Source organism: Marmota monax, unplaced genomic scaffold (assembly GCF_021218885.2).
Source record: "Marmota monax isolate L192 unplaced genomic scaffold, Marmota_monax_Labrador192_F-V1.1 WCK01_AAM20220418_F8-fsc00047, whole genome shotgun sequence".
Lineage (NCBI taxonomy): Eukaryota > Metazoa > Chordata > Mammalia > Rodentia > Sciuridae > Marmota > Marmota monax.
Window position 1 is genome coordinate 9,999,170 of NW_026692072.1, and position 13,390 is coordinate 10,012,559.

At 62.0% G+C, this 13,390-nt stretch overlaps 1 protein-coding gene across 1 annotated transcript in view; it reads right to left on the reverse strand.

Moving 5' to 3' along the window:
- Positions 1-685: 685 nt before the first annotated feature.
- Alx4 (ALX homeobox 4) overlaps positions 686-13,390 on the reverse strand; it is a 41,146-nt gene continuing 28,441 nt past the window's right edge. The window contains exons 2-4 of the mRNA XM_046454897.2: positions 11,687-11,997; positions 6,368-6,496; positions 686-4,686 (exon numbers count right to left, since the gene is read on the reverse strand). Of these exons, the coding sequence (XP_046310853.2) occupies positions 4,357-4,686; positions 6,368-6,496; positions 11,687-11,997 (770 nt within the window). The 3' untranslated portion in view covers positions 686-4,356. The remainder of the gene's footprint in view (positions 4,687-6,367; positions 6,497-11,686; positions 11,998-13,390) is intronic.

The following is a 13,390-nucleotide window of genomic DNA, read 5'->3' on the forward strand; positions in this document are numbered from 1 at the left end:
ATTCCTACAGGAAAGTCCCCTCTGCCACAAAGTCGCAGGGCCCAGCTGTGGCCTGCCTCTCCGGGAGGCCTGTCCTGTCCTCTTGGTGCCAAGCAGCAAGACCTCCAAGCCCTGGCTCCTCTCCTGCTTCCAGAAGAAGCGTGGAAACAGTGGCACCGTGTCATCCGGGACACACAGTGCTGCTCATGAGACCTTCCAGGCGTGGTCTGCGCCGAGCGCACCCGAGACGCCCCGGAGGGGGGTCAGAAGCTGCCGCCAAGACCCCTTCCGCTGCCTGAGAGGTGCCCCTGCCCCCTCAAGCTGTGCAAGGGAGGGGAGTCGCAGACCCTCGCAGGCCACGTACCCCTTTGTGCAGGAGCATCGGCCGCCACCTGTTGTTAATCTAGCCTGGTAATCCATTCTGCACTGTGTCAGCAGTTCAAAAGGGCACTGTTAGTATTTTTTGCCGACTTCAATTAATGTGAGATTTCAGAGGCTCCTCTGATCACATTTCATCTGTCACAAGTCAGGAACAAAACACAGATTCCAGTTGAGAGGAGGAAGGAGAAGGAGTTTATTGCAAACAACAACATCCAAACAGTCTGGGCTGTGCCCAACAAGGGGGTGCTGGGCGCATCCGGCTGTCCCCGCTTTGTGGTGCCCCTCGCCTCAGCCCCTAAGTCCCCTTCTCGCCCAGTTCCTCCCCTCCCCAGAAGATGTAAGTGCAATAACTTACTTTAAAAGGCAAGAACGTTTCTTTTAATATTTGCTATAATGTAGTTACATGGTGGTATAGGCAGTGAAACTTTATGGAACGGACCTCATTTTTTTTACATTTTTCTGAATTTTTAATGTATTTTTAATATATATTCTTAATATTCCACCCCAGGCCATTAAGCTACAGGAAAAGTTGCATTTATACGGGGTTAAAATATCTTACAATGAGAACAGTAAGGACTGGTTGAGGCTCTGGTTCTTTTAGCACTCGGCTCTCCCCAACCACGGCAAACAGATCAGACGCTGAAAACCGTCCTTCAAAATCAGTAGTATCAAGACCTAGCTCTGTGTGAGAGTGGGGGGCACAGACAGGACCGGGAGGGCAGGAAAGTCGGGTTCAATGCCGTCGATATTGTCCAGTGGGGGCACCTTTCCTCCCTGCAGCATCCCTAATCCGTGAAGCGGGGTCGATGTGACTTTCGGAAGTGGGGCATTTGTCCTCTTCTTTCAATGGTACGATCGTGGTTTATTATCCTGGGGGCCAGTTCGCCACCATCCTCCCCCCGCGGGGCCTGTCTGCCTTTGCGCCTGGCGGTCAGGGCCCTCCAACAGACCGGGGGCCACCGATGTCCCTCGAGTCCTCAGAGAGGGTCTCCCCAGGTGCAGCCCGAGTGAGCGCCGCGACTCGGGACGCATGGTGGTTCTCATAGAAGTGTTCCTTGTCTATCCGGCCAAATTGGGGGAGTGGGGCACTGGAGCTGGGTCCAGCGTGGTCACAGAGGCGTGTGCGGGGGACGCCCTCGGCTCTTGCTGCTCCTGCCCCCAGCAGTGTCTTTGAACTAACCCGGCCGCCATGCTTCCCAAAGCTGGAGCATGATTGAGAGAGCAGAGATCAAGTACAGTTAAAAGAATTCAAGGGGAGGTTTGAAAGCCCACGTCCTGGAAGTGCCACTTCACGCTGAAGTCACCCCTCTCGGCAGCCCCAGCTCTCTGGCCCAGGCCCTGGAGGAGGGGCCCAGGGTGGTAGCAGCACCTCAGGAGGAGCCTTGGAGGCCGAGCCACACGCCCTGCTTGGGGAGGCTGCCCGTGCAGCTGCCACCTACCTGTGACTTCATCTGTAAGTGGCCGTCTCTATGGAGACATGGGGCAATAGCCAAAGGACATCCTCACCTCTCCCAGCCGAGTGGCTTAGCAGCGAACCCTGGAGCAGGTAGAGCTCCCCTGGCCCTCCTGCAGGAGACGCGGCTCCTGAGGAAGCCAGGTGCACAGTCTGCCAGGCGGCTGGGCACCTGGGGGCCGCTGCGGGGACCCAGCTGGGAAAGGGCCAGTTCCCGCAGTTCTTTCCTGGAGAACTCGGCTGCCCAGGAGATGCAATGGGGCATCAGGGAGCTCCATGTGGCGCTGGCCACCTGGCTCCAGGGCCCTCTCTTTCACATGGCCCCAGTTACTTCTCCACTTAGGCCCTGGTTACTCTTCTCCGGGTGCAAGGACTATAGCGACTGAGGGTGTCTGGACTTCCTCTCCACCCAGAGGCTGTGGGGTCTTAGAGTGGTTAGAGGGACCCTGGAGGGCTGGGACAGGCTCACGGGACAGGCCTGGGGGAGATGCACAGGGCCACTTCCCACCTGAATGTTTAGTCGTCGACACTTCCTGGCTGCGGCGGAGGGCAGGCGGCCATAGCCACAGAGCCTTTTCCTAATAGGGGCTTTTTCTTCTTTGGGGTTGACGTTTGCCTGGCTTGGATCTAGCTTGGCCAAAAAGCAGACACAAGAGGACTGAATGCCAGAGGCCCTTTCTGGAAGAATCCACCAAGAGTCCTCCTTCCCTCCCTCTTCTGGGACGTCCTGTTCCCCTGCTCTTAGTACCGATTCTCTCCCAGGGGAGAAAACAGCTGTGGCAAAAGGTACTCCCATGGCCCTCCCCAGCCACCAGAGCACTGAGAAGCAGCAGGGGACCACCCCAGCCATGAGCTGTCCTCTCCTGAGCGAGATTCTGGGGAGAAGGAGTTATTTCCATGGACCTCAGAACTGAGAAAGGATCCCAAGAGTCACTCCAAGATCCCCCAACACGTGAACCCTGAAAGCCAAGGCTCGGGGAACATTTCATGCACTGTCCAAGACCCTTGTCACCTCTCTAAGGTGAAGGGACAGCTGTGGTTTAGAGCGGTCTGACTCTTCCCAGGGGAAGCCCCAGCCAGATCCTCCTCTTGGGTCTGGAGCAGGCAGGGACACAGGGGAAGAGACTGCCACCCTCCCTACCCTACCCCTCAGAGAAGTGGCAGCCCCAGGGCTCCTGCTCCTCATGCCCAGCTCTCCCCCAGCCCCACCCGGGCTCATTCTGTGTCCGACCCTGAGCCTGGTGGCCTGGCCCTCCTTGTTGACAGGTAGCAAGCACAAAAGACACAGGCTTTTCCCAGGGAGGGTGTGACTGCCTCAGGGACCTGCCTCAGGGACAGCTACTGTGACAGAGGCTCAGGAGGACCGCCGCCAAGCCCTGGCTGTGGGGGGCAAGTCAGGCAGACAGGGAGCCCCCTTCCTGCAGGCAGGAAGCCTGGCTTCAGGAGGGCCTCCTGCCACCTGCCGGGGAAGGTTCTGGACAGGTGCGCTCCTGCAGCAGAGGGCGTGGTTAGTCTGAGGATGGAAGGGTCACCTGCCTGGAGGTCCAGCAGAGAGAGCCACCGTGGGCCTAAAACCTAGCTTACTGTTCCGGGTTGTAGGTCCTTCCACTCCAGGACACTGCTGAGCAGCCCCATGAGTGACCAGGGCAAGGTGAGGAAAGGCGAGCACCAGATCCTCCCGCGGGGCCCTCAGGAGGGGCAGCACTGACCGGGTGGAGAGTGGAACAGCCCAGGACCCTCACTGGCTGAAGGCCATCCGGCAGCACAGAGGAAGGGCTGCGGAGCCCCTGCCCCACCCGGCACTTCCCGTGCCCTACCTTCCTCCCTCCAGCACCATGGGGACCCTTGGGGTCTACTCCTCAGCCCCCCAGACCTGACTCTCCCCTGCAGTGTCCACCAGAGGCAGCGTGTGCCTTGCAGAGGCTGGCATGCGTCTCCCCTGGCCAGGCCAGGCCACCCCCTGGCTGCCGGTGATGCTGGATGGCAGCAGGGTCCTTCCATCCCCTTCCCATCCCCAGGGATGGCCAGGGCGGATCCTGGGTCTTGAAGTGGGGTTCCGTGTGCTTTCAGGGAGGGGAAGGGCCAGCAGGTGGGGGCAGGAGCCAACTCTCCAGGGTGGCCTCAAATGCACAACCATCGGCCTGGTGACCAGTGGACCCCACAGAAAAGGGAAGAGTGGACGAGCCCCGGCCGACGCTCTGGGTCTGGAGAGGACTTAGTTGGATTCCAGGTCACACTGGGCAGGGAGCAGGAGGAGAGGGCCTTCCGTTTACAATGGATGCCAAGCTGCAAGACGTGGCCCCCTGGCTTCCTCGCTGCCTTGGTGGGGCGCAGAAGGCCACCTCAGGGCCGGGCGGGCTGGCCTGCTGTCCCTCCCTCCCAGCAGTCCGCAGGGCCTCAGACTCGGGGTGGCTGAAAGTGCTGAGGGTCAGGCCCCTGGGCCAGGCCAGGTTCCTAGGTGGGAGGCTGGGGGCCTGGGAAGCTTGGGCGGAGCCAGGGCCCCGAGGTGGGGGAGGACACGGGGCCGGACGGGAGGGGCCCTGTCATGTGGCCCAGGAGATGGCCGCACTGTGCTCCTTGGCCTTCATGCGCAGCGCCGCGATGCTCGAGGTCTTGCGGTCCGGCTCGCCATTGAGCTCATAGCCGTTGAGGCCCGGGCTGAGGCCAGCCGCTCCGAACAGGCTGCCCATGTGCGTCTGGCCCACGTGGCTGCCAGCCCCAGAGACACTCAGGAAGTCGGTGACACCGCTGGCCCCAGAGCCAGGGGGGTGGGCGTGAGGGGACATGCAGGCAGGCACTGGGTCACAGGGGACCACACAGGCCGGCACCGGCGAGGCAGCCCCATTGTTGCTGATCCAGGACGGGTTCTGAATCTGGAGAGAGCGCAGGAGAGGAGTCAGGGTGGCTGGAGGGTCCCTCCAGCCACCTCTCCTCCTCGTGGTCCGTGGTCACGAAGGACCCAGGCTGGAGGGTCTAACCTTTGGCTCTCAGCAGAAGCTCTAAGGTGGTCAGCAAAAGGCTGTCCTGATTTCAGCCACTGCGTCAGTCACCTCTGACCCTCCCGCAGGCCTAGGAGGTGAGCTGACCTCGGCTCAGAGTGCCTGGCGTCAGGAACGCAGGCTCTGGGCTCCCCAGCTGTGGTGGAGGCAGAGGCCTACGCCAACCCAGGCTGGGAGGGGCCGCCTCAGGTGTGGACAGACAGGGCCACGGCTGGACGTCCCTGAGCCCCAGGGAGGGGCGTGAGCTGAGCGCCTCATCTCCCATCAGCACAACTGTGATCCCCCCAGCTCCCACTCTGCGTGTCCACCTTCCTCTGGCCTCTAAGCGTTTTCCAGGAAGCAGATCTGGGGTGCAGAGGACCAGCTTTGAGGAGCAGGCTGTGCGCCTCTCAGCCACACGCTTGGATTCTTGCTGGCCTCGCAGGCTTCTGCTGGCCTGCCCTCTCCCTCGTGTGGACACACTGCGGGGAGCTGGACCCGGATCCCACAGGGTGTTCGAAGGACATCAAGGAGTGCCTGCAGAGTAGCCTTGCTGCCCCTCCCGGTGTGCCCAGGAAGTGGGCTGGTTGGTCCCCATGGGAGAAGCCATCTGGGCCTGGGGCTTGGGGGCTGCAGGTGAGAGATGAGCAGTGCCCCGTGTGGGCTTCCCCCCTCCAGCCCCGAGCGCAGATGGCAGCGATCAAGCCCAACAGCCAGGGCTGAAACTTCCTCCTCCCAGGACAGTGGGAGGCTGGGTTAGGGTGGGAGGGCGGCGAGAGGGAGAAGAAAGAATGCAGAGGGGCCCGGGCTGGTGGTGCCCACAGGAGACACCACATTCCTCAGCCCCACTCCAGGCCTGACCCCTGCCCCCGCCCCATGAATCCTGGGCGGGTGGCAGGAGGTGTGGAGCTGGTCCAGGTGGGGAGCCGGAGATCAGTGGCCCGCAGAGCACAGGGAGGAGGAAAGGGTCTTAGGAGCACCTGTGCCACGGCTGCCTGGGAGATGGGCTGGGGATGGGGCAAGACTTGGGGCTGAGCTGGAGGCCATGCAGGAGGGAAGGCCCTCTGCCAGACAGGTGGAGGGTGTCAGGAGTGGACTCGGCCAAAAATACATCGGTGCAAGTGTCCTGGGTGCCTGGCTTCACTCGAAATGCTTCTGGTCCCTTGTCACCTCACTGAGGACTCTGCAGACCCTGTGGTCCTGGCGCTCAGAGTCCCATGTGCGTCCCAGCCTGCCCATAAGCCCTCCAGATTTTAGAAGCCCCTTTGCTAGGGACACTCTGAATTCAGCTGAGGCCTGGAGGTCCCTGGCCTTCCACTTGCCTTAGTCCCTCTGCCCATAGAAAGAGTGGCCAATGAAGCAGAGGAGAAGGCCACTCTCGCCCCCACCTCCCCTCCCCGAAGCCCAGCCACCCGTGATGACCCCAGGCAGAAACAGCTTTGGCGCCACACAGCAGAGACCAATTGGCACACACCTGGGAGGGGACTGAAGGCAAGCCAGAGCCTGAGTGCCACCTCAGGGCCCCAGGCTCTTCCCCAGGGCACTTTCCTCACCAGGGCCTGGGTGTTGGCCTCACCTGCGCGTAGTTCTCAGCCCGGGTGAGGAGGGGCAGCTCGTAGGCCGTGGAGAAGTGGGTCCGCACCTGCTGCATCTGCCCGAAGCGCTCCCTCTTCCTCCACTTGGCCCTCCGGTTCTGGAACCAGACCTGCAGGACAGGAGTGCCACAGCGTCAGGCCCACCCGGAGCCCTGGTCCTAGGGCAGTGTTCCCCAAGCCGCACCTGTCACAGGGCATGTGTTGGGGTCACAGAACCACAGATAAACTGCCTCCGTCTGTCCTCCAGAGCTCTTGATCTAGAAACATCTTCACTGAGCCAGGAACCCCATTTGTCTAAGCTCTAGAGCAGGCCAATGTCACACACAGTCACCTAACCAGCCCCTACAGGGGTGCCGCCCGCTCTGCGGTGGGCCAGGCCTCCTGGGAGAACAGCTAAAGGCCTCACACACCCCTCTAGAAATCCCTTCTAGAAGGGCAGAGTTTGGGCGAAGCTCTCCACAAAGCCCACGGCCCCCAGGCCCCGACGGCCCAGATCCAGCTCCTGCTTCCCTGCAGCCTCAGGGCTGGGAACGGTCTCCCAGCTCAGAAGTTGCCCGTGTTACTATAGGTGAGGACCTGGGGGTACGGGGGAAGCTGTCTGGAGGCCCCTGGGAGACAGCACTGGGCCTGGAAGGAGGGAAGCCCTGACCTGAGCTGAGGACAGCGAGACATGTCCAGGAGGCCTGAGGAGGCCAGTCTGGGGGACATGGTGGAAGGGGCGACGCAGAGCTAGAGTCGCATTGTGGGGCCTCAATGCCAAGGGAGGGCTCTGTCCTCCATGCTATCCACAGTGGCATTGTGAAATCTGTGCCGAGGGGCCTGGCGTACACCTGGCTGGGAGGAGAGGCCCTGGCTAGGTGCATGGGCTGGGGCTGGGACTGAGTGGCCGGTCCTGTTCCGCGGTGGGACCCTTCCTGGCAGGCCGAGCGCCTTCTCCAGCTCATGGCCAAGGGCTCACCTTGGGGCTGGCGACCTCTGGCCTTGACTGTGATGGAGGAGTAGGGGGCGCAGAGGAGGGAGAGGGAGCGAGGGGAGGACTCGGCTTCTGGCCGGTTGGCTTCAGGCGCTCCCCCAAGGGAGCTGTCTGCCAGCCTGCTGCGCCCTGCCAGCGGGCACTTCACAGGCTCAGATGCACGAGGGCGTGCCCCGAAGTGCACCGCCAGAGGGACAGGGAACACCGCCTCTTCAAGCTCTTCCAGCCCTGGCCTCCCAGGAACCTGGCTTTCCTGAGGGACCAGGTGGACGCCCTCCCCACCCACGGGGACGGAGGCGGCTGCGGCCCTAGAGGGGAGCTGCCTCTCCAACCCTGTGCTGGGAGCCCCGGAGCTTCCCAGGAACCACTGAGGGGCTCCCGCAGCGCTGCCTGGCTGTCCAGGGTCTAACGGGGTGGCACCCAGCAGGGCCTGCGTGGCCACCGCCCGGCTCCTCCCTCTGTGGAGCAGGACCTGTCAGTGTGGCCAGGGCCCACAGGAGCCTGCAGTCGAGGCCTAGCGGGTTCCTGGCCCTCCTCGCTGCCCTCCTGGCTGCCTCCTGCTCCTGGAGGGAGGTCACTGAGGGGGGATGTGTGTCTTGGGTTAGTGGGGGCTGGGCAGGGCGCAGGATGGCCCTTCCTGCTCCAGAGCACTTCCCCTTCCTAATCCCACGTCCACGTGTGTGCTCCCGAGAGCGCCCGCGCATGCACACATACACACGCACACACACGCACACACAGCACCCTTCCTGTGACCTCCCCGAAGACCAGCCCCCTCCTGGGCTTGGGGTCTCAGGCCCTGCCCTGGAGCCCCCGGGGGGCCTCTCTTCCTCCTGGAGCCTGCGTCCAGGCCCAGGCCGCCCACTGGGAGCCAGGGGCACGCGGGTCTCCTCTCAGCGATGCTGAAACGGGATCCCCTTTATCAGTGGCCTGGGTGGGGGCGGGGCAGGATGGGAGAATGAATCAGAGGAGCTTGTTTTCATTTCATGTTTAATTTCCTGCAGGCTGAGCTCAGCCTTTCCGCTTCTTCCTCAGCCTCCCAGGGTTTTCTGGGGAGAGCTGGGGGAGGGGACCCTCCGGAGCGTCCAGATATATGGCTCTTTCTTTCCACGGGGGAGTGGGGGGGTGGGGGGCAGAGGCAGGGGCCCTTTACGGCACTGCCTCCCCTGGTGTCTCTGGGCTCAGGTCCCCTGGGCCTTGGGAATGTGGGGGAGGGCGGGGTCACCGCGGGCCCTGGAGTGGAGGAACCATAGGTGGGTGTGGAGGGAAGAGGGTGTCTGGTGTCTGGCAAAGGGGTCTACAGTCAGCCCGGGGTGGAGTGTGGGGCCTTGGGGGCAGAGAGCCGGGGAGGGGGTGGGGCAGGGCTGGTGGGAGGGGTGTTGTGTGGAGCAGGCCTGCCCCCTCCTCAGTGGTCCTTTGACCCCAAGCCTCACTTTCAGGTGAGGCCAGATCAAGGCTACCCCCAGGTTGGCATGGCGGGCGCCACCATCCTACCATGCCCTGGGCGGTGAGAGGCCTGTGGCCTCGGTGCTCACCTTCCTCCCTGGCCTGCAGCTGGGCCTCTGCCTCACAGGCCTGTCCCCTCTGGGCAGCCCAGACAGGAGGAGAGCCCACCGTGCTCCCAGTCACTCTCCCATCCGGAACATCGCGCCCAGGACCACCCGGGGCTGGGCCCACTCAGCATGGGCCTCTCCCAAGGACCAGGCTGTGCAGGGACCAACTGTCTTGGCGGAGGCCTTGTAACCGCAGCCCATCTGGGGCCAGGGCGGGTGGCTCAGGGCGGGGAGGCTCCTCTTATTGTCTTCAGACACACCAGCTGCAGGGACTGGAATCCCAGACAGCAGAGAGGCCCTCCAGCCCCTGGAGCAGGGCCAGGCCCAGCTTCTTCCCAGGAAAAGTCCTTCCTGGGACCCCTGAGGCCCTGGTCCCACGGCCACGCCACGCCAGGCCCCAGGCTCACCACCAGCTGAGAGGGGCTGCAGAGGAGGCCTGGGGTTCCATCACAGCCCCAGGGCCCTCCAGGCTCAGAGTGCAGCCCAGAGGTCTGACGCACATGGCGATCCCACCCACCCTGCTGCCTGTGCACAAAGAAGAGCCTCAGAACAATCTGGCTTGTGTCCTGGACATCGAAGTCAAGGAACCCAGGACGAGAAGGCGGGGGTGCCACTGGGTCACTCTTCACTTTAGACTGTCTCTTCCCGCCTCTGCGTCTTCTTTCTCTATCCAAACAGAAGGTCGAGGGATCCTTTCCAGAACCACCATTCCGTGTCCCATCATCTTCCTGTTAGAGGGTAAGCTAGGAGACATCAGACTTTCTCTTTCTGCTTTGGCTGCCAGGAAGCTCACAATTCTTGCTTAATGCCAACTGTGAGCCTGAGCCAAGGTATTTGAGATAATTACCTCCCGTTTCTCGACCCCGTTCTTTATCTTAGATCAAAGTGAGAAATCTTTAACTGTTCTACTCTGTTCTGGAAGGAGGCCTATGTATGTGTATGCAGAAAGAATATTCCACCTGCAGTGTACGGCGGTGGCTAAAACATGCTCTGTGAGCCCAGGGTGTCTCTGTGCCTCCTGGGGAATGGGCTGTCCTTCTTTAGGAAGCCTGGGTGCAACACACATGCACACGCACATGCACACTCAGGCACACGTGTGCTGCAGTGAAGGAGAGCCGGCTGAACCCACCCACACAGCACCTGTGGGGTCTCCTGACAGGGGCGTCCTCTCACCTACCCAAGCAGCTGTCCCCAGTCCATCAGCTGCAGCTGAGGTCGGGTTCTGGGTGGGGCTCCTACCACAGCCGTGCAGCTGAGCCTCTGAGATGGCAGTAAAGTCCAGGCCACCTGCTCCCCATTCACATAGGCTCGACCACGTGACACCAGAGTCATTCGGAGTGGCCGCAGCCTGGAGAGCGCAGGTCTATTGGTACCTGCTGGACATTGTGCATGGAAAGTCTCTGGACTAGATTTCACATGCCTTCCTTGGCCTGATCCTACAGCACGTGGCTGACGTCGGGAGCTCTCACGTGCCTTAGAGCCACCCTGCTAAAGATTCTCCCATGACCCAGCCCCAGCGCCTGGGGCCTGTGGAGGGGCACAGGGGTCTCGGGGGTCCATACAGCTGGGTGGCACTGTGCTGCACTGATTAAAGAGAAAAATCCTCTTTGCACTCGGGCTGCTGATTTTTCTGGCCCCCTGGAGGGGAAAACTGCCATGTGACAATTCTGTCTGCCATAGTAAAGTGGTACAGGGATGGAATTCAGGGCACTCTACCACTGAGCCACAGCCCAGCCCTTTTGATTTTATTCATTTATTCATTTGTTTGTTTTGTTTTGAGACAAGGTCTTGCTAAGCTGCTTAGGGTCTCACTAAATTGCTGAGGCTGGCCTCAAACTTGTGATCCTCCTGCCTCAGCCTCCTGAATTGCTGGGATTACAGACGCGTGCCACCGCACCAGGCTTGCGTCTGCGTTTTCTAATATGCTCTGGGCTGGGGAACCAGCCTGCGTGTGAGATTTATTTTGTGTTACACCAAAGCTCGAACTTTAGCCTGTGATTTTTGCCACTTGTTTGAGGCTATTGAGAGCACTTCACTTTTAGGTCTTTCTTTGGTATGACCTCACGCAAAGGGGACACATCTCTTCTCAGAGGTCGATTGCTCTGCAGATGTCTGTGTCTTGCCCTCGTGGCTCTGAGTTCAACCGTGCCCGGTTGGTGGGGACACAGATGACCAATTAAGGGATTCAGGTTCTAGGGGGAGGAGGTGAAGTCATTTAAGCCGCTCATCAGTTCTATAAAGATCGAGTGGACGGTGTGGCCTGGTTTGGCCGTGTGTGTGAGGCCGAGGTGGCTGGGTTGTGTGGAATGTGTTGGTCTGAGTTGTGTGGCTGAGTTGTGTAGTGTGGGCTGGTGGGGTTTTTGGAGTTAGGCGGTGGCGGGGCCTACTGCGTAGCCATGAGGGCCGGGGACACTCCTCAGAGAGGTGTGTGGCCTTGGGACCTGTCAGAGGCAGGGGGAGGCAGCCACCCAGGCGTGGGGAAGACCTGGGCTGTTCTCTGCTTCTGCCGTGTGTTGCCGTGGACGCCTGTGTTTCCCAGGCCTCCCAGAGCTGGGGCGGCCACCCTGCTCCTTCTCGAAGGGATCTGGCTCCAGGCAGCGGGCTCCTACCCCCCCACTGCGGCCCTGCTTCTTTTGCCCCCTCCACAGCAGAGGGGCCTGTACTGACGTGGCTGGGCACACGGTGCTGGGGAGCCCCAGCCTCTGAGGGGTGGCCTCTGGGCCCAGGAGGCCATGGCCCCAGCCCCTGCTCCTGGCCCCACCCGGGGCCCCACTGACCTGCACGCGCGCCTCGGTGAGGTCCGTCCTCATGGCCAGCTGCTCCCGCGCGTACACGTCGGGGTAGTGCGTCTTCTGGAAGACCTTCTCCAGCTCCTCCAGCTGGAAGCTGGTGAAGGTGGTGCGGTTGCGTCGCTTCTTGCCCTTGCTGCTCTCCGAGTCCGCCTTCTCCAGCGGGCTGGGGAGGTCGGAGCTGGCCCGGTCCTGGGGCCCCTTGACCCCAGCCTCCTTCACACTGAGGTAGCTGCTGTCCATGCCCACGGCGTCAGAGTCGGGGGGCAACTCTGGCTCCCCCAGGGAGCTCTCTTTGGCTGAGGGAGAGGAAACGAGGTCAGACAGTGGCCGAGTCAAGCCGGAGGGGAGAGGAGCTGGCCCCGTCGTCCCCCTCTCAGAGGAGACGCGGGTTCTAACCTCCGCTCACCATGAACGTGCCTGAGGCCTTGAGCAAGCCCCCTCCCTCCTGAACCCCAGTGTCACCTGGCTCTGAGCTGGCCCATCTGACCTGTGACGTGACTCCCCCTCCTCCCCTAGAGGACTCCCTGGGCGGGACACCTCTGGGCATGGAGGGTCAGGCCGGTGCCCTGGCCTCCCGGGGGGAGTGGAGAACTCAGTAGCCATGTCTGGCCCCCTGGGCTTTGCGGACACCAGGAGAGGCGTCACCAGGGCAGCCTGGTCTCATCTGAGGTTCAAAGACGTTAAGGAGCCTCTGTCCCCAGACGTCAGTGCTGGGGTCGAATGCCCTTACCCCCCCCCCCCTCACCACCTGCCACAGGGCCTTTCTTCCTTGGGAGTGGACACAACTGAGACACGGGCCTCAGTTCCTTGCCGAAGCCATGTCCTGCCCGCTGTGACTGAGGCTATCCAGCACCATCCACCAGAGGCCAACATCTGGGCCTGGGGGACTGAACACAGCTGGGAGCCTCTGCTTGGTGACCCAAGGGGTCTCCCGTGGCCAACCCCCAGAAGCTCAGGGCCGTGTGGAGCTGGGTCAAGCCCTTAGGTCAAGGATGAGGAGACGGAGGCCAGGCTGGGGGGGGGGGGCAGCGGGGGAGTGCAGAGAGCAGCAGTCCACATCCAGGGGGCACAGTTGCCTCGTGGCAGGGTACAGGGTATGGGCCCTGGGGCCAGGGTTCGAATCCCACACCTGCAACTCCAGCCCTGTGCTCCCAACAACCTCCATGCCTCGGCCTCCCCCTCCGTAAATGGGGGTGCAGACACCCGTCGGGCCTTCCCCACGGTGGCTGTGAGAACGGAGGGGCTCTCAGCACAGGGCTGGCCACGTGGGCTCTCGCCGTGGTTGATTCCCGTTGCTGGTCTGGACTTGCAAGCCCACCGTCCCAGTTGGCGCCAGAGGACCCCAGCCCTGTGAAGTCCTTGGAGGAGCAGACCCAGGGCACAGGGGCCTGCGCAGATTCCCTGGGGGACAGAGATGGGGCGTCTGGGCAGGTGGGTGAGAGGCCCGCTCTAGCCACAGTCCCCTGTCTTGGGGCAAACGAACCGGCTGAGTGCAACAATGCGCACAGCCGACCAGACGTGCGGGCTGCATTTGAAGCTCCACGTGCGCCTGCTCAGATGATCGGCACACGCATGCGCTGTGGGAATGAGCAGCGCCCTTGGACCCGCAAGCTCAAGCTGTTCTTCCGCAATGGGCGTCAGAGGCCAGGATGCGTCCTCCAGCCCAGGTGGCCTCCATCCCCACCCCAG